A 25,862-nucleotide genomic window follows, 5' to 3' on the forward strand; every position below is an offset into this window, starting at 1 on the left:
TGGACTTGTCAGCCACAAACGAGCCTGCAGCTGACGTGGACAATTCCCCTCCATTAATCTTCGTCCGCGAAGCCAAGCCAAAGAAAGAAAAGAAGACAATTACAGCATCTGCAGACTTTTGTGTTTAACCTCAAGTAGGTTCATAATTGTTTTTTTTGGTAGTTCCTATGGAATTATTTTTCAGGTAGTGTTCTCCTGATCATAATATCCATCTGTGTGAATTATTACTCCTCCTTTCCCGGTTCTTTATTTTGAAATAATTTAAACTGGTTAATTATCAACTAGAATGAGGAAAGAGTTTTGTACAACATCCCTCTACCAAATTCCTCATAACTCCAATCCTCTCTGGTAGGACTCTTCTCGATCTTCTTTGAGAAGAACTACCCCAGATTCTTCAGTATCTTGACATAACATATCACACATTGCTAATATCATTTTTCTACTTTTCCTCCAAAATAAATCTTCACAGGATGCCAACAAAATGCATTGTACACATTTAGAGCCATAGAATATTACAGCACAGAAACAGGCCATTCAGCCTTTCATCTGTGCTGAACTATTTTTCTGCCTACCACCACTGATCTGCACACAGTCCATAGCCCTCCATACACCTTTCATCCATCTACTTATCCAAATTCATCAGTGAAGAAGTTTCCCCTAATGTTTGCCCTAAACTTTTCCCCTTTCACCCTTAACCCATCTACCTCACCTACCCTCAGTGGAAAAAGTCTACCTATATTTATTTTGTCTATACCTTCTATAATTTTAAATACCTTATCAAATCTCCCTTCATTTTTCTAACTTGCTTCTAAACTTTTGATCACCTTTGGAGTCTGTAGTTGCCATGAGAACCAGAGTTATGTCAATGAAAGTTAAAGAAGCCATTATGAGGCTGAAAAACAAAAATAAGCCAGTAAGAGTGAAGTGGAAAAGTGAAAGATCCAGTGGACAAGTGGACAGAGGGTGAATGTGCAAACTCCACAAGCACAGCAACTAAGATCGGATCAAAACCCAGGTGCCTGGAGCTGAGGCAGCAGCACTGCCTGCTGTATCACTGTAGTTCAAGCAAACAACAAGAAGCTGGAAGGACTCCATGTTCAGGCAGCATCCACAGAGACAAATGGTCAGCTAATATTATGGGTCAGGAGCCTTTTCTCCAAAATGCTTTAGTTGTTTGTTCGAATTTTAATAGTTGTTTCAAAGTTTTTGAATGTCAGGATCATTTAGAAGCATTGAAAATACTGACAGTTTAACAGGTGGCAAAGTTGGGGTGTGGTTTCACCAACTATTTTAAGGAGATGCCCTGTTCAGGTCTGCCCACATGACCAGATTACATCACAAGGCCCTGATATCATGCAAGATGCTCTCAGCAGCATCCACATTTGGCTTAAGTAAATGCAGCATAATTTGGTATCTGAGCAATGAGTACAGGCAGTAAAATCCAAGCCAATGGTCCAAATTCTAATCCTTAAAGGAACCCACTCTATACTACTCTCTGCTCACCAGAGCATCTGTTCATCACTACCCTCTGCCTGCTATTCCTTGAGCCTTTATATAGACAAATGATATAAGAAGCAGGAATAAGATAAATCAAGCCTGCTCTCCTTTTCAAAAATGTAAGAATATTCTCAGATACAATTGCCATTTTCTTGGATTCTTAGAGTTCAAAAATCTGTTGCTCTAATCTTTGAGTGTATATGCATTCACAAAATGTATTTGTGCTCACTGCCCTCTGGAGGTTAAAAATTTATCTCCATCTCCGTGCCAATAATTTGAGATCATGCAACCAACCCTTCAATACAACATTGTTACCTGTACTTTAGTTCAAGTTCATTATCATCTGACTGTTCATGTATATCCAGATGAAACAGTGGTGCGTGTGGTGGTACACCACTGGTCTACTGCAAGGGGAAACCTCTGTACCTGCAGAAGAGCATGGGGACAAGACAACACCTGGCCGGCTGTCAATCAGCTGACCTGAATGGACCAAGCCCCATCCAGTCGGATATCAATCACCCTCTGGGATATAAAGCTGGGCCAGCCCTTCGAAGTCACTCTCAGAGCTCATAGCAGCACAATCTCACAATCTCTGTGGAGTTTTACATCGAGTAAAGCCTGTTGTACAGTCTTTTGGTTTTGTGCTTTTGACTGACAACGTACCACAGTGCACACATACCCACAGATATACAGTGCCCTCCATAATGTTTGAGACAAAGGGATACTTTTTCTCCCCTTTATTTTGCCCCCATGATCCACAGTTATAAATTTATAATCCAACAATTCACATGTAATTAAAGTGCATGTTCCAGATTTTATTCAAGGTTATTTATACATTTTGGTTTGACCTTGTAGAAATTACAGCACCTTTTATATAGTCCCCTCATTTCAGAGACTTCTGGCTTCACAGCTGTTTGTGAGTACTGAGGTATGTTTAATTGCATCTTCAGTACTCACAAACACCCATGAAACCAAATGTCCCAAACATGATGGTGCTCTAAAATGCAGGAACAATGTAAAAAAAAGTGCTGCAATTTCAACAGAGTCAAACCAAAATGTATACAAATAATCTCGAATAAAATCTGAAATGTACACTTTAATTACATGTGAATTGTTTAATTTCAAATTTAAAACTGAGAAGCACAGGGGCAAATAAAGGAGAAAAAAAAGTGTCTTTGTCCCAAACATTATGGAGGGCACTGTAAATACAGAATCAATTTAAAATAAATATAAATTCATACTTTGGAATAATTTGCTGGGTTATAAGTTACTTTCCCCACAGGCTGTGAGATTGATAAACAGTCATTCATCAATCTCACAGCCTGAGGGAAGAAGCTATTTCCCAGCCAGGCATTCCTGATTTGCATGCCTCTGCACCTCCTTCTTGATGGTCGTGGGTCAAAGATACGCAGGCTGGATGGAAAGAGTCCCTATTTAAGCAACACTCCCAGTGATCGTTAGCAATTGAGGAAAGGGAGTCCTCATTGATCTTCTTGGCCATTCTGATAATCCTCTGTATTAACTTCTAATCCGATGTTTTCCAACTATCATGGCAGACAATGATGCAGCCAGTCAGGACACTCTCAATCGCGATCCTGTAGAATGTTGTCAAGATGGGGACCAGATGCCTTGCCCTCAACATCCTTAAGAAGTGTCGGGGTTGCTGCGTCTTCCTGACTAATAAGATGGTATGGATCCAGGGTAGCTCAAGTTTAAGTTTATTATCATCTGATTGTACAAGACAACCTGATGAAACAACATTCTTTGGTCCTCGGTGCAAAAACATGCAAACCTACATAGATATTTCACAAATGCAGACAAACGAAACATATGCAGTACAGGTACATATAAATAAATAAATTTTGCTACATTAATAAATAACATTGAATAATTAAATAAATAGGCCATTATATGCACACCAAGAAACTTAGGCTTTCCTAAGTGTAACAGAGTGGTTGTCCTTCTGCAGTCCACAATCATCTCCTCTGTCTTGTCCAAGTTGCAACTCTGTTGTTCTTGCACCATTTTATGGGCCACTCAAGCCAACACATCAATGCTGCCAGTGAGGCCAACTATTGTTGCAGCATCTGCAAACTTGACGATTCAGTTTGAATTGAATTAGGCAGAGCAGCAATATATTAGTGGTACCAACAGTGGTGGACTGAGCACCCAACCCTGAGGTGCACCAGTGCTCAGCAGGATGAGACAACATTTTGCTGCCAACCCAGACTGACTATGGTCTTTTGGTTACTTACCAGAATGCACCAGTTCTTCGTATCACCTCCAGTTCAGATGCAGCCTCAGGTAATCTAGTTGATCTTACCAGTTGTCGGGAATGCGGGCCTGCATGGATTTGCTTCAAACCTTGCACAAATGCTGGCATGCTTAACTCACTTCTGCTTCCTTGCACACTGTTTCTGATGACCTTTTCCCTGAGTTTCTACAGTAGGCTTCAGCCTAGTGTTTGGGTTTGTTTCTTTCATGAAGCCATATCTGCAATAATAAATTCTTCTAGCATGGTGGACCTGCATATTTTAGTGTTCCTTACATTTAGCAATCCTTTTCAATCACTGAGAAGATGGACAGAATGAGAGGTTTCAGTGTTGTTTGAAGCTGGAGCTGTAACCATCTGCACCACCATTGTTTTATTAGATATTTATAATATTTTCATCAACAAACTCAATCAGAAAAGTGAGAATTAATTTGCTTTTAATTAATTAACTGGGTAAGCATTCATTCTGTTTATGACAGTGCCCCCTTGTACCTTCACCCCTCCCTCCCCCCCACAACCCATCTTCAAAATGGGGTTTTCAAACAAGTTTACTAAAGCCAGCAATCTCTCTCTCTCTTACACACAGTTAGAGAAAAAAGCCTGTTTGACTCTCTCTGCTTAGAACAGCAAACTGAGGCACCAGCCCCAATCTTCTGAGTCCGCTCATCTGTTACTTTGCAGAACAATAATCGAATACTCCACACCATATCTAATTAACATCTACTTGTGAAGTCTCTATTGGCATTCCTCAAAGTTTTTGCAAAGACACTTGGAGCCTGGACTGTCTGGCTTGAGCAGAGCTCTGGCATTTTAAATGAAATCAGTTTTTAAGTGTTTGTATCTGTGTGTAACCTAACTAAAACGCCAACAATCTATCTTACAAAAACATATCTACATACAATATAAAATATAACATAACCCGTCACAGGAGTTACAGGGCCACTATCAATCACACGTAGGAGGCAGGAGAGTGACAGGAGAGAGAAAAGGAACAGGCAGGCAGTGCAGGGCACCCATGTGGACCCCCCATTTTGGATAATGTTTGTTTTGGGGAGGAAGGAGAAAGGGAAGACTACCTACAGGGAACAAGATACAGAAATCAGGTGTCTGGCACTGAATTTGGTCCTGTGGCCAAGAAAGGAAGGGAGGAGAAGAGGCAAGCTGTAGTGATAGGGGATTCCATAGTTAGGGGGACAGATAAGAGCTTCTGTGGAAGAGATCAAGTATTCCGGATGGTATGTTGCCTCCCTGGTGCCAGGGACCGAGATACCTCAGATCGAGTTCACGACATTTTCAGGAGGAGAGGGTGAGCAGCCAGATGTTGTGGCCCATGAGGGGACCAATGACATGGATAGAGACCTCCAGAGTTGTGGTCTCAGGATTTCTAGCCGTACCACATGCTAGTGAGGTTAGAAATAGATAGATAATGCAACTTAACATGTGGCTAAAGACATGGTATAGGAGGGAGGGTTTCAAGTTTCTGGATCATTGGAACCTGTTCCAATGGGATGGTTTGCACCTGAACTGGAGGGGGACTAAGTACAGATTGAAGTTGTTTGGAGAGCATGGAATATCATGTATGTTTTGCTTAATGACTCATATAGCGGTGGAAAAATGAAGAAGGAGGACCAGGTGCTTGCTCAAATAAAGGATGAATGAGATTTTAGCAGCTGATGAGCAATGGTAGGGAGAACTGGAGGGGGGGAGGGCGCGTAGGTGGGTATTAATCAGTTTCACAGAGGTGGAATTGGTTGTCTTAGAAGTAGCATAGGTGTACCATTGAATTTTTTCACAGGATAAAAATGTCACCATGCTGCAAATAGGTTGGAGAGGGTGAAATCAGTAACTAAGGAATGACACGTGAACAGCCACAATGGCCTTAATACACAAAAGTGCTGAAGAAACTCAGCGTCTATAGGAGGCAAAGATATATTACCAACATTTCTGGCCTGAGTCCTTCATCAAGGTAACCCTTCTCCCACTTAAATCTTCTTCCAACTCCATTCATCCACAATGGCTTCATGCTTCTCTGTCTGTTTATTTATCTATTACTTTTTCTAAACTTAGGACATTAGGCTTAATATATTGTGTAGTAAAGAATGATAATTGTCAAGTGACTTTTTCTCTTTATTTGTATTTGACCTTGGTCACATAAGGAAGTGAGCTTGGTGATTATGTCTCATTCTGAACAATGTACCAGATTATTCCCTCCTCACTCTCAGGTTGTTTATGAAGAAGGACGCTAGCTGAAACATGGCTTCCTTCACCATGGGCTGACAGGTTTCAAAACCCAAATTGGACAGCTGTGTAACCTGGCATCTTGCATAAGGAATTGATGGATATTCCTGCTATGAAATCACTCATGACAGGAACTTTGATGAAGTCATGGAGAAAAATTTAATTCATCAAAAAGGCCCTTTTCCAGATCATTTAAGATGAAGATGTCAATGAATACTGATTGCATAATCAGAGTGGGGCAGATCATTCAAACTAGCATTAAGTAAATAAGGCAAAGTCAAAGGTGGAGAAAGATGGGCCACATGGAGGGAAATGGAGTTTGTCTCTCTGGTGTGTTTCAACAGTTGTGTGAGAGAAGAGGAAGGCTGAAAAATTATTTAATACAATAGAAATGGAGTTGGGGAATATTTGCCTATCAGGAATGACTGGGTGCCATGCAGTTTAGTAACAAGCAGTTTATTGTGCCGTTGATATATCCTAATTGGGTACATAAATTTCAGTGATTGGTAAACATTGTGAGAAGGACAAAAGAACATCACTTGAAAGTGATGACACCAGAAGTTTTAAGTTTGGGAAGAAAGTAAATCTATAATTAGTTGATTAGGTCAGATTCCTGATGATGCGTTATATAAATTTTAGTTCACTCAAAGAGGATTAAGATAAACTGCTTTATTTTCAGTTTTGATAGGATGTACGTGAGAAGTTTAAAAAAAATACTGGCAATATGTTGATTGTACACAATGAGGCGGGCTTTATGTTTTAAATCATTTCTGTCAGGAGTGTTACACCATTCACTTCTCTTTATCATGAGTTCTACATTTGTGGAGTCATAAACTGGGCTTTTCAAAAGCACCCTCAACAACATTTCCACTGTTTCCCAATGAGGTTGCGCTGACCATTAATTTTCAAACTGAGGGGGCAGTTGTTTAATGTCTCCAACCTGACTGTAGGCTAGCCTGATTCACCTCCAAGTGTTGAGCACTGAGATATACTCTACTAATCCACTGGGTTTTTTTTAATGGAGGGGAGGGGACTGCTGTAACATCAGAAGGCAAGATCAGAATACAAGAGTGTGTCATATTTTGTTGTTACATCAAAATGGTTAGCAGTAGTGTTGAAAAATGATTGATTAACTACAATGACATGGTAGGCAGGTATCAGAGATTGGAGAAATTCCCTTCATAGATCTGAAAGAGGTTGTTCAAATCCTCTTGCTGTTAGCAAAACACAAGCAGCTAACAGTCTTGGATCGGATAAAGATTTTTGTGACACCAGAGGTCACAAAAATCTTGTTTCCTTCAATTCTGCAGTGCCTCTTCTGTACCCTTTTGGTATTAGAAAATAACGTCCTTGTCTCAGGATTAACAGTTTCATTTAGGGCTGCATATTTTGAAATCTTTGCTTAGGAAATGTTGTCCCCTCTGAGCATGTTCTTCCAGAACACTTGCAACATGGAGTTTGGACTTGTGTCATAGCTACTGCTTTTCAGGCCATCCTTCAAGGGTCACTTAGCTCTCCTTTTGGTGCAGCAGTTGGAATATGACAAACACTGCAGGCTGCTAAGAAACAAGTTATTTGAGCTTCCTTGGAATGCTGCAAGGACTTTGAGACATTTCATCTTATGGTCACAGATTGGTTAGTTGATGGTCAGTGCAATTCCTCTAAAGCTTTCACATCCATGAAGGAGAATGAAGCATCACACGAGTGCACCCTAGCCTCCAGGAAATCCACAAACCTGGCAAAGCTGCACAATAAAGAAAAAGGAGACGAAAACCACTCTTCTGGAGTATAGAGTATTGGTGACACCTGAACGTGGTGTGAAGCATAAACATTGATTCCATATACAGATCAGCCATCAAGTCCTGGAACATTCTGAAAGCTGAGACTTTGAGAATCAGCCATAATGACCTTGATTTTTACAGGCAGGGATAGTCAGATATAGGGGTATTGCAGGAACCTCCCTTACAGAAGATTCTATTTCACAAGTGCCTTTGTAAGCACTGCTCCCCAACAAGTTGCAGTTACTGGTCTGGTTCTTTTTAATGTTCTCAGAGAATAGGTTCTGCAGGCAGGAGCTGGTCTTCCCCTCTTCCCCTGCGGTCATTTGGTGTGTTTGCCTTGTCTATGTCCCCTCTCCCCTCTTGATGCAGCTTAACCAATAGGAAATAACAACTGAGGAATGTCTACTGACCCCATCCTATATCACCTTTATTGCTCTTGGTTCTCTTCCAGCCTCCAAACTCAGTTCCAAAAATGTAAAAGTGGTTGGGTAACCCTTTAAATAGAACAGGCTCTGTTCATGAGACATTGTGAAATCTTGGTTCCCTGTTAGTAGCTGTTTCTTAATCAAACAGAAGTGATGTACTTTAGTGGGAGAGTTTAAAAAAGTTCCAGGAGAATGTTATGTGCTTTATTTTCTTTTTCAATCTGTTCAGTGGTCACTGACAGTTCATTACACAATGCAGGGACAATAAACCATAAAAGATGAAAGGAATAGGATTAACATTTGTAAACTACAATGTAGAAAATAAACTGATATCATCAATGCTTTCCTGAGCCGAATATCTTTACAAACCACAAGAATAAAACTGTCAGTCTATTTCTGATTCATAGACAAGATATAAAAAAAATGAATTTCAAAGAAGAGGACACCATGTATAAGAGGTGAGCACACTCTCAGGGTTAATCAGAAGTCCTGTGTTGGTCATGATTCTTCACCCAGCAGACTTCCATTAAAAGAAAACTGAAGAAATTTCCCTGGAGAATTCAATTTCCAGGTCTGAAACATTTACCTGCCAAACAAAGGTCCTCCCAGAAGTTGGATTAAAGCAAAGGTTGTCTGTAGATAACCATACATGACTGTATCCATCCCCAATCTCTTCGACAAATACTAGGGGCAAAACATTAATGTTAGAATCTGGGATAATAATGTGTACTGTTCCAAGCCCTATAACCAAACAAACTACACCTCTGGTAAATTTTGCCCTCTATATTTGTTAAATGGAAAGATTACTGCACATTTACTGCTCATTACTGAAAGTGGTTGTGTAACCCATGAAATCAACTCTGTTGAATACAACATACAGTATGAACTCAATGGTGAGAAACTCAGCAGGTCAAACAGTGCTTTTGTACAGAAAAGATGAAAATACATAAATGATGTTTCAAGATTGTGCCCTATCTTGATGAAGGGCTCAAGCCCAAAACATCAGTTATGTATTTTTATATTTTCTATATAAAGGACACAAATATTAATATAATAATACAAATTGCAAAAGAAAACAAACTAAAAACTACATATATGACAGTATATATCCCCCTGCCAAAGACCCCACCCTCAAAATATTTAATATATAGAAAGAAACAATATAGTTATATAAAATAAAAGAAAGGAAAAAGAAAATTTCAGGATTGCACAGAGGGATGTCATCTAACATACAGGTTTAAACAAAGTTCTTTAATACAATTCAGAGGAGAGTCTGAACTAACATTGAACAGTTTAAATTCAAGATGTAATTTACAGCAGGAGGTTCAGCAGTCCTTTAAAAAGTTTCAGCTACTATTCATACACTGAACAGATTGTGATGGTAACAAAACAGTGGCAAAACCAACATCAGGGGTGGGAAAGTTTATTTAGATAAACTGAATTGAACATCAACATTTTCATTTGTCAAAATTGGGGTTTATAGTTGGTACTGGGGAAGATTGCAATAAAATAGAAAGCAATAAAAATGGATAATTGGCACATAAATAACAAATTAATTTTAACATTGTTAAGTGGAAGTGATACCTTTTGGTGAGAGGTAACAAAGAGATTAAGGGTTACAGGCACACAAATCATTAAAAATAGCAATAATTTTGCTATAAAATTGCTATAATTTTAGCAAATAAATTCAAGAGGGAGAGAAGTTAAGTTAAAAAGAGTTTACAGAAAACAGAAACACTGAGGAAAATCAGAACAGTCATGAAAAAAAAATCTGGACTGAGGCCTTCCTTTTAAGAGATTGAGAAGTGACATCATAGAACTAATTAAAATAATAAATGGATAGTTGCAAAGAACCATAAAACACCACAGCCCAGAAACAGGCCCTTAGGCCCATCTAGCCCATGCCACTCTATTAATTCTGCCTAGTCCTATTGACCACCACTTGGATTATAGCCCTCCATATCCCTCCCATCATGGTCACATTTAAAATATTGGATGGACTAAAAGAGAGGAAATATTCCCCTTGTAGGTGCATTTTCAGTATACAGTAAAAATCTCAATGCCAGAAATACAGACCACTCAAGAATCCAGACTTCTCAAAAATTCTCGCTTTTGTGTGCTGCTGTGCATCCATGCAACAAGTGACAAAGCAGAAGTCACGGAAATGTAAGAAAAAAAACCTTCTTTTGTACTTTGTATTTTATATGAAAAAAATATTTTGTGAGCAAACTATCAAAATTTACCTGTTTATTCTCCTTAAATTTGAATTTTAAAAGTACTGCCAAAGAATCTGAAAATCCTGACCAACCCAATCTGTGATTTTAAGACTTTTACTGAAAAATAAACATTGATTTATGAAGAAACTGGATATGAATTAATGACTATGAAGAAAGAAATTAAGTTGACGATGATAACACGATATATATTTTATAAAGAGCACAAGAGTACAATGTCAAAAGACGTAAAATGAACTTTTATTGAACACCAATTGATCCACAATTGGGGGAAAAAATGTAAGCCGCTGCAGATGACACATTCAAAACATTAACCCCACTGTTAGGACAAAAAAAAAATCACAGATACACCTCACTTTGGAAACATGGATATGTAGGCAACAGGCCATAGCTCGTGTCTGTTGGTCTTCCAGACTGCAGTTTGGATTTTTTTTTTAACAGCTGCGTCAGCAATGTACTCAACTCTGATCCAATCCTGGAAATAGCCAATCATACCAATTCTGCCCGTCTACATTGATCAGAATTTGTTGTCATGAATATGTCATGAAATTCATTGCTTGGGTTATATAAATCACATTACAAAATAAATAAATAAAGTCAGTGCAACAAAAAAAAGATAAAGTAGGAATGGTTCATTGTTCATTCAGGAATCTGATGGCAGAGGGGAAGAACCTGTCCTTGTGCCACTGACTGCTTGTTTTCAGGCTCCTGCACTTTTTTCCTGATGGTAGCAGAAATAAGGTACAGAAGCCTGGGTAGTGGGGGTCCTTGACTATAGAGGCTGCTTTCTTAAGACATTGCCTCTTGTAGATGTCCTCGATGGAGTGAAGACTGGTACCAGTAATGCCGCAGACTGAAGTAATAACCCTCTGGAATTTTTTTCCTTGTCCTGAGCATTGGCACCTCCGTACCAGACAGTGATGCAAGCAGCCAGAATGCTCTCCACCATACATCTGTGGAAGTTTTCGTGAGTCTTTGGTGACATACCAAATCTCATCACGTTCCTCACAAAATATAGTTGCTGGCGAGCCTTCATCGTGATTGCATCGACATGGAGGCTCCAGGATAGATCCTCAGACATGTCGACACCCAGCAATTTGAAGTTCTTGACCCTCTCCCCTGCTGACACCTCAATGAGGACTGGGTTGTGTTTTCCTGATTTCCTCCTGAAGTCCACAATCATCTTCTTGGTTTTGCTGTCAGTGAGTGCAAGGTTGTTTTGATTACCACCAAAATAACTTTAAAAAAAAATTAACAGAAAATCATGGGTGAATCCGGACTCATATTCACCATTCATTGTAAACCAAAATACATTGTATCCCATAATGGATCATAGTTTACGTCAACACAAGTTTGAATACTTGAAAGATAATGATATTTAGCATACTCTCATTTCACCACACAATCTAGTGTCAAGTGAAGCACTTGGAAGATTAGCATGAGTATATAACCAAGCATTAAAAACCAAAATGATTGCTATATTATTGACAACAATGAGTTACATATTATATTTCAGGCTATCAAACCTTTTGTTAAATATAGAGTTACTCTACACTTGATACACAGGAGACTTTGAACTTAGTTTTCCCAAATGCTGATCAGGTGTTGCCTTAGAACCAAGGCAAGTACACAGACATCAAGGGAGTGCCATTGCAAAGGATTGAAGAAAAGACCGGCAGAAATCAAGGTTTACTGAAGTTTCGATAATGCTCATCCCATTTTACAAACAGTATGCATAATATTGGGCAGTTAACGAAATTGTTGGAATTTATAGTGCCATGTTGCACTGAAAATTGAAAGGTAGCGAACAAAGTATATACCAATTACAAACCAGAGATGGGTGTAGATTAGTGAGGTGCAAGGCAAAAGAATGATATCTTAACATCTGTGTAGGCACTTTGCAATCTTCTGAAATGCCAAAGAAAGCTCCATATCCCTCTGATGAACTTTCCCCCTGCATAGTCACAGCCAAGGTGAGGAGAACCCTAACCGACATACCTGGTCGAGTACTGAAGGACTACGCAGACAAAATGACAGAGGTTTTCATGGACATCTTCAACATATCACTGCAACAGTCCATCGTTCCAGCCATCATCATCCTGGTACCAATGAGGGCAACAATAACAGATCTTAATAACTCTCACTTTGTGGTACTGACCTCCACCATTATGAAATGCTTTGAGTGTCTGGTGATGGAACACATGAAAGTACACCTCAATTTGCCTATAGAAGAAATGGTTCCACAAATGAAGCTATATGCTTGTCACTTCACTCCATCCTAGTCCATGTGGAGAATAATGCCCATTTCGCCCATTGACCAGCTCAGCATTTAATACGATCATTCCCCAAAGGCTGGTGGAGAAGCTATCTTCACTGGAACTAAACACCCCTCTCTATAATTGGATCCTGGACTTCCTAATGGAAAGACTACAGTCTGTCTGAGTTGGTAGCAAAATATCAAGCACCATCACGCTGAGCTACCCAGGGATATGTTCACGCTACTGACCCATGACTGCATTGCCAGATCCAGTTCAAACAGTGTCATTAAGTTTACAGATGACACAACACTAGTTGGCCTCATCAGCAACAACGAGTCACACCACAGAGGTGAAAAATCTCGTGAAATGGCACTACAGTAACAATCTGAGTCTCAATGTAGACAAGGCAAAGGCGATAATCGTGGACTTCTGGAGGACCAGGAACGACCACCCTCCACTACACATCAACAATTCTGTAGAAGAGAGATTGGAGAGCACCAAGTTCACAAAGTTCCTTCGAGTTCACTTAACTAGTGAGCTATCGAGGACACTCAACATCATCCCAGTACCAACGAGAGCAACAATAACAGATCTCAATAACTACCACCCTGTGGCATTCAACATCTCCTCACTTGTCCAGAAGGTACAACAGCGATCGCACTTCCTGAGAAGACTGAAGTGGGCCAGGTTTTCGGCCACCATTATGTCAACCTTCTATAGTTCTATCAAGAGCATCCTGGCTGCCTGCATCACAGTGTGGTAGGGTTGGTGCAGAGAAATGGATCAGAGGTTAATCCACAGGACCACAAGAGTGATAGAGAGATTCACTAGAGTCTCCCTCCCACCCACCCAGCCCCCAAATTGATGCGATCTACTGGGATCGTTCTCTGAAGAGGGCTCGCAAAATCATCGAGGACTCCTTCTCCCTGAACACAGCATCTTTCAGCTGCTCCTGTCAGGGAAGAGATACAGGAGTAAGAACCAGCTCCACCAGGCTGAAGAACAGCTTCTTCCTACAGGCTGTGAGAATGCTGAGCGACCAAAGAAATAGCTCACACTGAACATCCGAGACTCTCATTTGTACAATACAATTATTTATTTTTATAGATGAAATACTTGTATTGTATGTCTGGTTGTGTGTCCGCATGTTTTGCACCAAAGGCCAGAGAACACTGTTTCGTCAGGTTGTACTTGTACCATCAGTTGACATTAAACTTGACTTGAAAGTTCCATGATCAGGCTTGCTCAACCCGTTTCGTTAAAATGCCTTACGATCCTTCTCATAACTCCCCTTTACAGTCTTTTGTCTTGCACCCCAAACTCCTCCTCCCTGCCATCCTTCCCTTCATAACTCTGTGAAAAGTAATACTCTTCCACTCTCCCCCCAGATTCATTCTTGACATGAAAAGTAACTGCTTCCATGCGACGAGCTGAATTTTGTTTGCGTTTCCAGCATCTGCAGTTGTATTTGTAAACAAACTGAACAAGGCATGTCTGTACATAGCCTATATCAATAACAGCTAACTTTCAACCACAACGATGCCTGATTAGATCCACTCATGACAAGGGTGATGCTTTTCACCTACCAACCCTGGCAATAAACAACTATAAATGAGTGGCTTCATGGAGACTAATCTGCCAATATTATAGGAAAGGTAGAATAAATTGGATTAAAACATAGGGGATACGCCTGAATGGGAGAAATGTATCTCTCCCCAGGTGAGAGACATCCTGGGTGTTTAGAAAAAATGGCACGACAATGCGTTTTACTCAATAACCTGATCAAAAGAGTCCAATTATTGAATCACGGAAATAACTTTAATCTCACCCCAATCATTGCACAATGCGGAGGCACAATTCACAGGATAACTCTCAGGAAAACGAAGCTTCTCGACTGGTTAAAAAAAAACTCACCGGCATGACTCCATTCTGGATCCAGAAGCAAGTGGAATAAAGGGCCATGTTGATGTGAACGATGAGAGTGATGAATTCCGCCCCGGTAAATCTCTCGGGACCGGTCATCATGTCCAACCACAGACTGAGTTCACCCTCGGACTGATGGTGACAGAGCACTTGCAACTCAGTTAATGGTCTCGCCGACAGCTGTCAAACACCATGAGCCACTGACCCCGGGATCACTCCATTCGAACCCACATACGCCCACCGCCGCTCGAAACTTTCGGCCCCCGAACTAACCAGCCCAGCCCGGCCCGGCCCACTCACCGCACTGGAGGCAGAACCAAGGGAGCCGATGCCCAGACTGACTCCGCTTGGGGGAGGTCGCAAGGCAGAAGGCTGGCCTCCACGCTGATTGGCTGCGATGTGATCATGTCGTCACCATCAACGAGGTCAAAGATGCCTCAACTTTAACTCGCTCAAAAATATCATCAACATTGGTGGCATATTCCACCGGACAAAGTTATGGTCTCTTGAAGAACGGGAACATCAAGATTCTCGGAACGTGGTGGCTCCGTGGGAGCCAGGCGCTGAAGGGAGCCGAAGATGGGCGATATGACTCCAACTCCCGGTGTGCACCGCTTCTGAGCAGTCACTTCCGGTAGGGGACGAGGGCGAGGTGGGCGAACGTCTGTAACGGAACGTGTGGAGCCGTACCTAGGAATTGGGTCGCACCGAGACAAGGTGGCTATGGACTCGGATTCACAGCTCAATGAAGATAGAACTGCTGTCCTTTGCGAGTTAAACAGTATTCTGTCCGCCACTCAAAATCTGTGAGTTTTGCGCGGGGGAGGAAGGCAGCGCTTCCTGCGTCATTTTGCGTGCCTTTGATCGCTGGTTGCACGAAGATGCAGGCGGAGGGAAGGAGGGAGGGATAGATAGTGCTGGGAGCAACGGTGTTAGTGTCAGTGCTGGACTTCATTTTTTCTTGTTCGATTCATTTGAAGACTTGCAGTTCAGCGAAGAATCGAGGGGAGGGGAGGGGGGGCTGCAGATCTGAAATCAATCTCGAATCAAAATTGAAAATGTTGGAAACAGTCGGCCAGGCAGTATGTGTGGACATTTTGTCCAAGTAGCTGGTGTTGGTCGACTATTGGAGGGATACAGTGCAAAGATTCATTGCCACCCAAGCTAATTCACCTTGAGCTTTGCAAACTGATAGAAGTGAGCACAGAAAATAAGTGGGTAACATTGAATGCAGCATATTAACATAAATAGTAAATGTATGATCCAATGAACTCTTGGGCAGGAATTACCATTAGCAACTGGGGAAAGCTGGGTTTTTTTCTGGTTTAAGAACCTTATTTAGTCCACCTAAGTTTTTCCGAGTGTGAGACAGGTGAGAACATTGAACAATGCAGCACAGAATCAGGTCCTTTGGCCCACATGTTTGTGTTGAATGTGATGTCCAAATCAAACTAAAAGTCTTCAGCATGCACTTGATAAATATTCCTCTGTCTATCTAAAAGCTTCTTAAATGCTACTTTATGTCTGCCTCCACCACTACTTGCAACCTGTTCCATCCACCTACTACTCTTTATATAAAATATTTGCCCTGCGCATCTCCCTTAAACTTCCTCTTCCTTCTCACATTAAGCTAATTTCCTTTAGTGGTTGATGCCTTTGATCTGGGAAAAAGATTCTGACTGTCCACCCTATGAATTCCTCTTGTTATTTTATAAACCTATCAGGTCTCCCTTCAGCTTCCTGCACCGAGTGAAAACAAGCCAAGTTTGTTCAATCTCTCCCCATACTTCATAACTTGTAAACTATGCAGTATCATTTTCAAAATCTCCATAGCCTTCCTGTAATGGGATGACCAGACAGTGTTCCAAGTGTGGTTTAACCAAAGTTTTATATAGTGATGACATGATTTTGATACTCAATGTGCTGCCTAATAAAGCCAAACTTGCCATACACCTTCTTTGCCCTATCTACTTGCATGGCCACTGTCAATGAGCTCTGGACCTAGACTTCCAGTTCCCTTTGCGCATCGATACTTTTGCCATTACTGTTTACATTCTCCTTACATTTGACTTCCCAAATTTCAACACCTCACACTTGTCCAGATTAAACTCCCATCTACCATTTATCTCCCCGTCTGTAACTGATCGATATTTGATTGTATTCTTGATATTTGATTGTAATCCTATACGATGTCCAATCTTTACATCATCTACAAATGTCCTAATCTTTACTACCTACTTTTCATCCAAGTAATTTATGTACATCACATGCATCGGGGAACTAAACACCAATCCCTGCAGAACACCATTGGTCACAGGCCTCCAGCACAAATAACTGCCTTCCACCCTATCTTCTATGAACTGGCCAATTTTGGATCCAAACTATCATCTCACAAGTGATCCAGTGCATCTGCACCTTCTGAATCAGTCGACTATGAGGGACCTTGTCAAATGCCTGACAAGTCTATTTATATAACATCCCTTGCTGTACCCTCATCAACCTTTTTATGTCACCTCATCTTGAACCTCAATCAAATCGGTGTGACAGGACTTGTCCCTCTCAAAGCCACGATTTTCCAAATGTGTATAAATCTTATCCTCCCCAAGTATTTTTTTCTGGTTGTTTGGCTATAAACTAATGTGAGGATTACTGGCAGATGATCCTGTTTTCCCTTCTTGAACAAGGTTAGGTTCCAAATAAACCTTTCACTTTTGGAGCCAGAAACATAGCTGGAATGCTTGAGAATAATCATAAATTTCATTGTTTATAATCCAGACCCAGAGGGGCTGCAGGAGATGGTCATAAATCTGGGTAGCAACATGTAAATGGAAAGAATTTATAAACAAGATGAGGTCAGTAAATTTGAAAATAGAGAGACAGAACTCCAACTTGGATAATTTCCAAACCCCTCATGACCTAAATGGTAAAAGCACCAGATTCAGAAGTGTGCTAACTACCTGCACAGTACACCTTGTATAACTACACAGTTATATAAAATAAAAAATAATCTATTGGTTCTTTATAACGCAGAATATCACCAATAAACAAGATTTCTAAATCAGAAGTGAAAGCATAGGGAATTATAACAAATAAAACCTGCAATATTCTGGAATGATCACTGGTGATCTGATGTATATTGATTATGTTCCACAAACATTCAGCAATATGACAGCTAAGGAAAGCAGTAATTGAAACCATTCATAGCATCTAGTATGCTGAAAGAACAGTTGTGTACACTTATCATGATTTGCTGAAGGAAGGGTTATCTTTAATTGCATGCTTTTACAAAAAAACAAAGAAATCAGTTTATATTCATCTCAAAGCACTTGATGTACATAAACTGCATTGAAAGTATGGTGAATCAATCTTGGTAGTGTTTATTGAGAGGGAAAAATGTAATCTGGGGATCTTGGTGATGTATGGAATCATGATCTATTGCTGAATGCCCACTTTTAGTTGACCTGTAAAAATGATTAATATGGATCTTATGCGATGCAATTACAAAAAACAGTGGCAAGTAGCAGGTTCATGCTTAAAACATCATGTATATCTGTGTATGCTTGTGATGTTCTCTTATAATTAGCAAATAAAATTGTTTAAGAGCTGTTGATATTCTTACAGTGTATCTGAACTCAGAACCCTGGTAGCTTTGACAGACCAAGAAGGGAAATTAACCCAATCTCAGAACAAAGTAAGTAGATTGCCATAGTGGTTAATGTAAGAAGGGAAACTATACAAGTGCTTTGTTTAATATTAGGCACAAATGGCAACATCACTCCAAAAGGTGGTTTTTTTAAAAGGTTCCCTTTATCGATCTTATTGCAAAATTGTTTGATATATGAATTATTTAATCTTCTATGCTATATAATGACTATGACACAGGATGTTCTTGATGACTAAGATATCAGCAGTCCATGTATTTAATAATTTATATGATCTACTTTGGGGTAGAACCATTTAATAGATAATCATTTACCGCAGCCAGGACAATCAATTGGAAAATATGATGGTGATTTTTTTTTTGCATTTTCTGAATGGGGTTATGTATTTATTTTGTGTATTTATTAAATTGAGCTTTGTATATTTTCTGCTTGAATACCAGTTGTAAGAGATGGGGAAGTGCAGAGAGACCTAGGGGTACTTGTACACCAGTCTCTGAAGGCGAGCATACAGGTACAGCAGGCGGTTAAAAAGGCAAATGGTATGTTGGCCTTCATATCAAGAGGGTTTGAGTATAGGAACAAGGATACCTTACTGCAGCTGCACAGGGCCTTGGTGAGATCCCACCTGGAGTATTGTGTGCAGTTTTGGTCACCTTATCTAAGGAAGGATGTTCTTGCAATGGAGGGAGTGCAGAGGCGATTCACCAGGCTGATACCTGGAATGGCAGGAATGACTTGTGAGGAAAGATTGCACAAATTGGGATTGTACTCGCTGGAGTTTAGAAGATTGAGAGGGGATCTCATAGAGACATATAAAATTCTGGCAGGATTGGACAGAATGGATGCAGATGGGATGTTTCCAATGATGGGAAAATCCAGAACCCGGGGCCATGGTTTGAGGATAATAGGCAAACCATTTAGGACCAAGATGAGGAGGAATTTCTTTACCCAGAGGGTGGTGAATCTGTGGAATTCATTGCCACAGAGGGCAGCAGAGGCAGGTTCATTAAATATATTTAAGAGGGAATTAGATCTATTTCTTCAGTATAAGGGTATTAAAGGTTACGGAGAGAAGGCGGGGACGGGATACTGAACTTTAAGATCAGCCATGATCTCATTGAATGGCGGAGCAGGCTCGAAGGGTCGAATGACCTACTCCTGCTCCTATCTTCTATGTTTCTATGTATTTGTGTAACTTTCAGACTCGTTAGAAATGGATGTTTGCTTTTCAGTATATGAACCTTGCACTGTCTTTAGTGCTAAATTCACTTTCATTTCCATTCAAAAAAAGGTCTAAAAAGTTTATGAGGAGCAGTTCCTTGGCAATTACCACACAACTTCACACACTAAAACAGTTCTTGATGATAGCATCTATGCAGAGCTTGCAGTTGTGTCATTGTAGAGTGTACAATGAGTCAGATTTAACTCTCCTGTGGGAGCCCTGATCAATGGCAAAAAAAAGTTGCCACAGTGGTCAATACAAGAGAGGTGGTGTGTGGGCGATGCTCCTCTTTGGCCTCTGTTCTTGTTAAGAACTGGCCCATTTGATTCCTTTACTTCAGGTGGCTCCGAGCTCCTGCAAGCTGATCAACCAGTCAGTGCTCCCTTCATGTAGGTTACAAATAGTTGCCGATATTCCTTTCTTAAATCAATAAAGGGCTATCCAAATAATTAGTTAACATTATGCTGGCCACTGAGAAGTGAGATGTGATGATGCCTTGTTCTGTAAGTGCATTGATGAGCAATTTCACTTGGGGTAATCAATGTCAGAAACAATGAAAGATGCACTGTGTTCAGTAAGGGATATTCATTAGGTTGTGGAAAAACAAATAATACTTTGGTATTAGATATAACAATGTGGAAAGTGGAAAAAGTTGTCAAACTGGAAAGTATTCAATTTTTAGTACTAATATCAACCCTAAAAGAATGTATGCTGGAAGCACCAATCACAATATGCACAAATGCTATATCTATTTTTTTCTTTTTTCAGTAAATTTAATAGCCTCTTCCTTTTAATTTATTTATGTATTCCATTAATATTTATAGTCATATAGTTCAACATGGCCATCTCATACTCTGTTTACACCTCATTTCCACTTCCTTACCATCCCCTTTTCCCCATTTTCATCTCTCAGTTTCCTTTTTTGAACTCAATGTATGACAACACTTCTAAAACATAAAATACTTCAACAACTCCCACATCTAAAATCCCCTTAACCCCAAGTGTTCCCCCCTCTCCCCCCCCCCCCCCACCCCCGAGTTGCCCCTTGTCCCTTGCCGGGCAACCACAACTCCCCTCTCCATTTGGATTGTGAACCCGCTCGCAAGCGTCAACTGATTTCGCAGTGACTGTTATTCTCTCCCACTCATCCCCCTCCAGAAAAGACTTTTATCTTCACATTTAACAAAGCTCATCCTCTTTTTTTTCCCCCTCCTTTTTTTTCTCCTCCTTACTTCCCTTTTCTTTCCCTTCTAGTTCTTATACATTATTTTTACAACTTTATATGTATTTTATCGCCGTTCTTCATTCTTGTTACATCTCTTCATCTCTCCTTCTGTCCTGCAGGTGTTCTGCAAATTCTTGTGCTTCCTCCGGATCCGAGAACAGTCTGTTTAACTCCCCAGGGATAAATATTTTAAGCACAGCTGGATGTCTTAACATAAATTTAAGACGTTTTTTCCATAGGATCGATTTTGCTGTGTTAACCTCCTTCCTCTTCTTTAGGAGTTCAAAACTTATGTCTGGGTAAAAAAATATTTTTTGACCCTTATATTCCAATGGTTTTTTGTCTTCTCTAATTTTATTCCTTGCTCTCTCCAATGTATTTTCTCTTGTCATGTATCTCAGAAATTCTACTAAAACGGATCTTGGTTTTTGTTGTGACTGTGGTTTCGGGGCTAGTGTTCTGTATGTCCTTTCTATTTCAATTCCTTCCTGTATTTCTGGCATTCCCAGGACCTTTGGGATCCATTTTTTTATAAATTCTTTCATATTTGTGCCTTCTTCATTTTCCTTTAGGCCACTATCTTTATGTTGTTTCACCTACTATAGTTTTCCATTATATCCATCTTCTGAGCGAACAACTCTTGTGACTCTTTAACTTTTTTATCACATTCTTCCAATTTTATTCTTAAGTCATTCACTTCCATTTCTACCGCCATTTCTCGTTCTTCCACATTTTCTAATTTTTTCCCTATTTCTGTCATGACCAGCTCTATTCTACTCACTTTTTCTTCTGTACTTTTCATTTCACTAAATTCTAATGTCAACCATTCTTTTAATGCTTTCATTTGTTCTTGAAAATTTTTAAATCTATATACTGTCCATCTATTTTACCTTCTATTCCTCTGTGCAAAGCTTGGTCTTCTTCCTCTTCATCTGTGTCCTGCACCTGTGATTGTTTCTTCTACTTCTCTTCCTTGTATCTGTGTCTCTTCTGACTTTCTTGTTGAGCTGCTTGCCTCAGTTTGCTGGGTGTTTTTTTGCATAGCTTCTTGCTGTTGGTCCTCTTCTTCTGGGTTAGTTATCTGTTGGGCTTCCTGTAGCTGTTTTTCTTTCCTATCATTCCCTTTTCTGTTGCTTTCCTCTTCTTCCAGCTGAGAGCCCAGTTGTAGGGCATCTCTCAGCTGGTCGCGCTGTGTAAGTTCACTCCTCAGCTGGGCCCCCCTCCCGTCGATGTTTTCTTTTTCCTTCGTGTGCGCACTGCTGTTTGCCTCAGAGAGCCATTTTTGCAGTCCGACGGTTGGGAGGTCGCGACTCTGCGGGGTCGCCACTAACCTCGGAGCGGGCTCCTCTCTCCATGGTGGCTCCATGCCTCTTCATGCAGGTAAGGCCTTCTTTCTCTTCCGGCGTCTTCTTTTTTTCCCGTTTTTTGCTTTTTCCTTCTTGGGTGCCATTTTCTTTCTTTTCTCCACACCTTTATCTTTTATTTGTTGTGTTTTATGTTTATTGAACTTTGTGTTTTCTTCACTTTATTTCTTCTTTTCTGGAGATAGCTGGTATTCTCCTACCAGCCACTACTCCATCACGTGACTCCTCCCCCAATCTCAATATGCAAAGTAAAATCCCATCACAGTATTGAATTATTTCTGAAATCTAACAAGATGAGCTGCAATTGAACTCCAGAAGTCAAAGCAGGTCTAGGGTAAAGCTAAACAGTTAATTTGATAACCAGCGATGAGGTTGGTTATTTTTGTAGAATGTTCAAATTATAAGTACATTTGTCTAATTACTCAAAAATATATTTAATGGTAGATAACTGGTTGACAATTTATAGACAACTCCCACTGGGTATAAATAGCTGGTTGTACCTTGGTGTGAGGAAAGTTAGTAGTCAAAGCTGATGTGGCACTGAGAACTCACAACTGCCTTTAGGCTGGGAAAGTTAAAGCTCACCCATGGTTCTCCTTTTGTTTACTGGTTCAGTAATGCTCACTGAATGCTCATGCCTCAAAAGGAATGGGACGATTGGTACTTGTAGAGCGGGATGAAGTGCAACTATAATGAAATAAAAGCCACTGTTTAGATAGGGAAAGTTTAATATTTTGTATTTGCCATCCAATTTAGATCATCAATTTTTGTCAGATTAGTACATCACTTTGTAAACCTTTTTACAACTGTATTAAAAGATTTTTTTTTACTTAAAAGTCACCCATGTTCAAATAAAAAATTCAAATGAAGTATCTTTTGTCAAGTGATTCACCGCAGCTATTCTGGGGCATTAGCTATGGTTGCAGTATTTCTCAATGAAGTGCTCAGCCTGAAAAGGAATTTATTACCTTTTGTGAGTAATTTTACTGGTGAACTACTGTTGGGTCAAGGTTACATTTAATATTGTTTATGAGGGGGTTTGAATATAAAAACAGGCTAGATAGGCTCATGACTTTGTTCTTCTGGAGTACAGGAGGATGAGGAGAGACTTCATAGTGAAAATGATCAAGGGTACAAATTAGGTGAATAATCTTTTTCTCAGAAAAGGAGAATCTAAAACTGGAGGGTGTAGGTTGAAGGTTTGTGGGGGGAGGGGCCTAAAAAGGACCTGAACGTCAACTTTTTGCACATATAGGCTGGTGGGTATGTGTAATTAGCTGGAGAGGAAATGATGGAGGTGGGTATGATTACAAAGTTTCAAAGACTTTTAGACAGGTACATGAATAGAAAAGATTTAGGGAGATGTTAACCAAATACAAGAAAATGGGATTATTGGATGGCATTTCCAATTTGCGTCAGTGGGCCTATTTGCATGCTGTACAGCACTATGAATGATTCTTTTGTTGCAATGAATTGATGCCATAGCAGTATACTAATTTTTTTTAAATAATGTACTTACACTTTTCTCATGTCATTAATACTTAGATTTTAAAATTTGTCACATTTTTAATACAAAAGTACATTATTTTGTAAATAGTTTGTGTACTTAAAATAGGCTGAACTTTGCACTGCATCACAAAACTTTGTTCTTTTCTTACCAGGCTGTGAACTCCCTGGACATCTGGAAGCACTTGTTTGCTGCAGTGCCTGAGGAAAACGACGCTCCATTGTTACAATAAAATGGCAGATGGGGAGACCAACTTGGTTTCTGCGGATCCCTTACTTCTAAGAGACCCAGACCATGAAAATAGATTGATTGGTGATGCAATATCCCTCAGTGACACTGACTCGGAGACTAATCTGCAATCACTTAATTCCATGTCACCTCTTAGTGATTCAGATTCTTGGGGCCTCGATGACTCGCTTGTTGAACCCCATTGTGATTATATGTCAGATCATTCTCTGACCACTGTTGGAAACAGTCCTCCATTACAGCTGTTTCAGCTACGGGGAACTAGTTCTGGGTTCACTTCACGTAGTCACAGTATATTCAGTGGCTTGGAGAACGCAGTAAAGTTTGATGCATCTCAACCCAAGGGCAAGAGGATCATTGATGGAGAATTCAAACGCCCATCAAATCCAGCTCCCCAGAGGAAGATGACCGAAGGATCACTTCTAGGAAACTTAAACAGTTCTCCTTCAAAGGGTAAGATAGTCATGGAATCTCCCAGAGAAAAGCAGAGTGGTGTTTTGTGCAAAAAGCCACAGTCTGTCCCAGACTATCTTCTGCATCCAGAACGCTGGACCAAATACAGCTTGGAAGATGTTCCAGAAACTAGCAATAAGAAGAATACAGCAGTGGCATTTGAGTTTATGGATGGCTTGAAGAGACAAAGAAAAGAAAAAGTTACAACAGACTTCAACAAAACAGGAAGTGAAGCTTTCAGTCAGGGGTCTGACAGTGTTGCTGGTAAAATCCTTTTCATAAAACCATCAAAACCAGAGATGACAGAAGAAGATAGTCCTGGGAATAAGCTTGATGTGATCAAGAAGAGAGAAAAGAGAGGTGAATTTAGTCCTGTAGATCCTGCTCAGGTGGATCTGGCACATCTAGATTACAGTGATGTCAAGGATGTGGGGGATACAGAAGCATGGTGGCATTATAAAGATTCAGGGGAGCTATCAAAAGGCAGGAATCAAATGGCCACAGAGGGGAAGGAGCAAGAGTCAGTCGTATTTCACAGTGGAAGAAAGAGAAGTCGGAAGAATATCCGAATGAAATTGAATAAAGACAGCGAGGATGACTAAAAGTCATGTGATTGGTTGTAAGGCTGTATATGCTTTTTAAATACCTTAAAATCAATATTTAGTTAAATGTTCCTTGAAGAGCTGTCTCCTTTTATGTCATCCTCTAAGTTTTCTAGGATGGCAACAATTATTTTGAATAGCTATTACCAGTGAATGTGGGAAAGGAGGGTGGGTGAAGGTCAGAGAAATGCATGAAATTCTGAAATGTGTCAAGTTTGTGATGGAAAGGAAAGAAAGGTCATAAAACCTTAACTGTGGTAAAAGTAAAATGTACACCATTAATAAAAATTTTATCTTTCAAGTGCCATTAACTGTGTTCTCATTTGACCATAAGATATTGCAGAATTAGGCTATTTGGCCCATTGAATTGCTGGATTATTTTTCCCTCTCAAATCCATTCTCCTGCCTTCTCCACATAAACTTTGCTAATTAAGATCCTCTGCCATCAGGAAAAAAAAGTATAGGTGCCAAAAGACTTGTACCACCAGATTCAGGAACAGTGGCTCCCCCTCCACCATTAGACCCCTAAACAGACTCAAACAAAGACTCATTTAAGGACTCTTACTTTGCATGTTATTTATTACTGAATAATTTTTTTCTGTATATCACAGGCAGTTTGTTGACATTTATTTTTACATTTCTCTCTTTGGTTTATGTATCCTTCCCCTTGAGTACGGTTTACAGTTATCAATAAGTAGAAATTCTGCCTGGCCTGCAGGTAAAAGAATTTTAGGGTTGTATGTACTCTGACAATAAATTAGAACTTCAAAATATTACCCATTGACTTGGCCTCCACTGCTGTCTGTGGCTACAAATTCCACAGATTCACCAGCCTCTGGCTGGAGAAATCATTCCTCACCTTTGTCCTAAAGAGATGTCCTTTTTATTCTGAGGCTGTGCCTCCCATTGCTCAACTTTACCATTACTGAAACATCCTCTCCATGCCCACTCTA

General features: G+C 40.1%; 2 protein-coding genes across 11 annotated transcripts in view; one reads left to right on the top strand and one right to left on the bottom strand.

Moving 5' to 3' along the window:
* slc22a18 (solute carrier family 22 member 18) overlaps positions 1-15,252 on the bottom strand; it is a 226,705-nt gene extending 211,453 nt beyond the window's left edge. For 2 of the 6 annotated variants that reach the window (XM_069900925.1, XM_069900917.1), the window contains exons 1-2: positions 14,620-14,984; positions 8,800-8,897 (exon numbers count right to left, since the gene is read on the bottom strand). In XM_069900925.1, coding sequence (XP_069757026.1) covers positions 8,800-8,897; positions 14,620-14,730 — 209 coding nt within the window. In that variant the 5' untranslated portion in view covers positions 14,731-14,984. Of the gene's footprint in view, positions 1-8,799; positions 8,898-12,445; positions 12,547-12,605; positions 12,951-14,619 lie in introns of those variants that run through there. The other 4 variants (XM_069900923.1, XM_069900935.1, XM_069900928.1 and 1 more) reach the window with 4 other exon arrangements.
* On the top strand, positions 15,045-25,216 carry tssc4 (tumor suppressing subtransferable candidate 4). Of its 5 annotated transcripts, none has more exons than XM_069900954.1 (3): positions 15,045-15,434; positions 18,250-18,319; positions 23,763-25,216. In XM_069900954.1, exon 3 carries the CDS (start codon positions 23,842-23,844, stop codon positions 24,907-24,909), a length of 1,068 nt encoding a protein of 355 aa, XP_069757055.1. In that variant the 5' UTR covers positions 15,045-15,434; positions 18,250-18,319; positions 23,763-23,841; the 3' UTR covers positions 24,910-25,216. The 5 variants fall into 5 exon arrangements, with proteins under 5 accessions (XP_069757055.1, XP_069757063.1, XP_069757072.1 ...); XM_069900962.1 differs by having other exon boundaries at positions 15,045-15,345; XM_069900971.1 differs by having other exon boundaries at positions 15,045-15,262.
* Positions 25,217-25,862: the final 646 nt, after the last annotated feature.

Source organism: Narcine bancroftii, chromosome 1, assembly GCF_036971445.1.
Source record: "Narcine bancroftii isolate sNarBan1 chromosome 1, sNarBan1.hap1, whole genome shotgun sequence".
NCBI lineage: Eukaryota > Metazoa > Chordata > Chondrichthyes > Torpediniformes > Narcinidae > Narcine > Narcine bancroftii.

What these genes read in the sequence shown, in the direction of transcription:
- tssc4 (XM_069900954.1), top strand. Translation starts at nt 23,842, where the DNA reads ATGGCAGATGGGGAGACCAACTTGGTTTCTGCGGATCCCTTACTTCTA.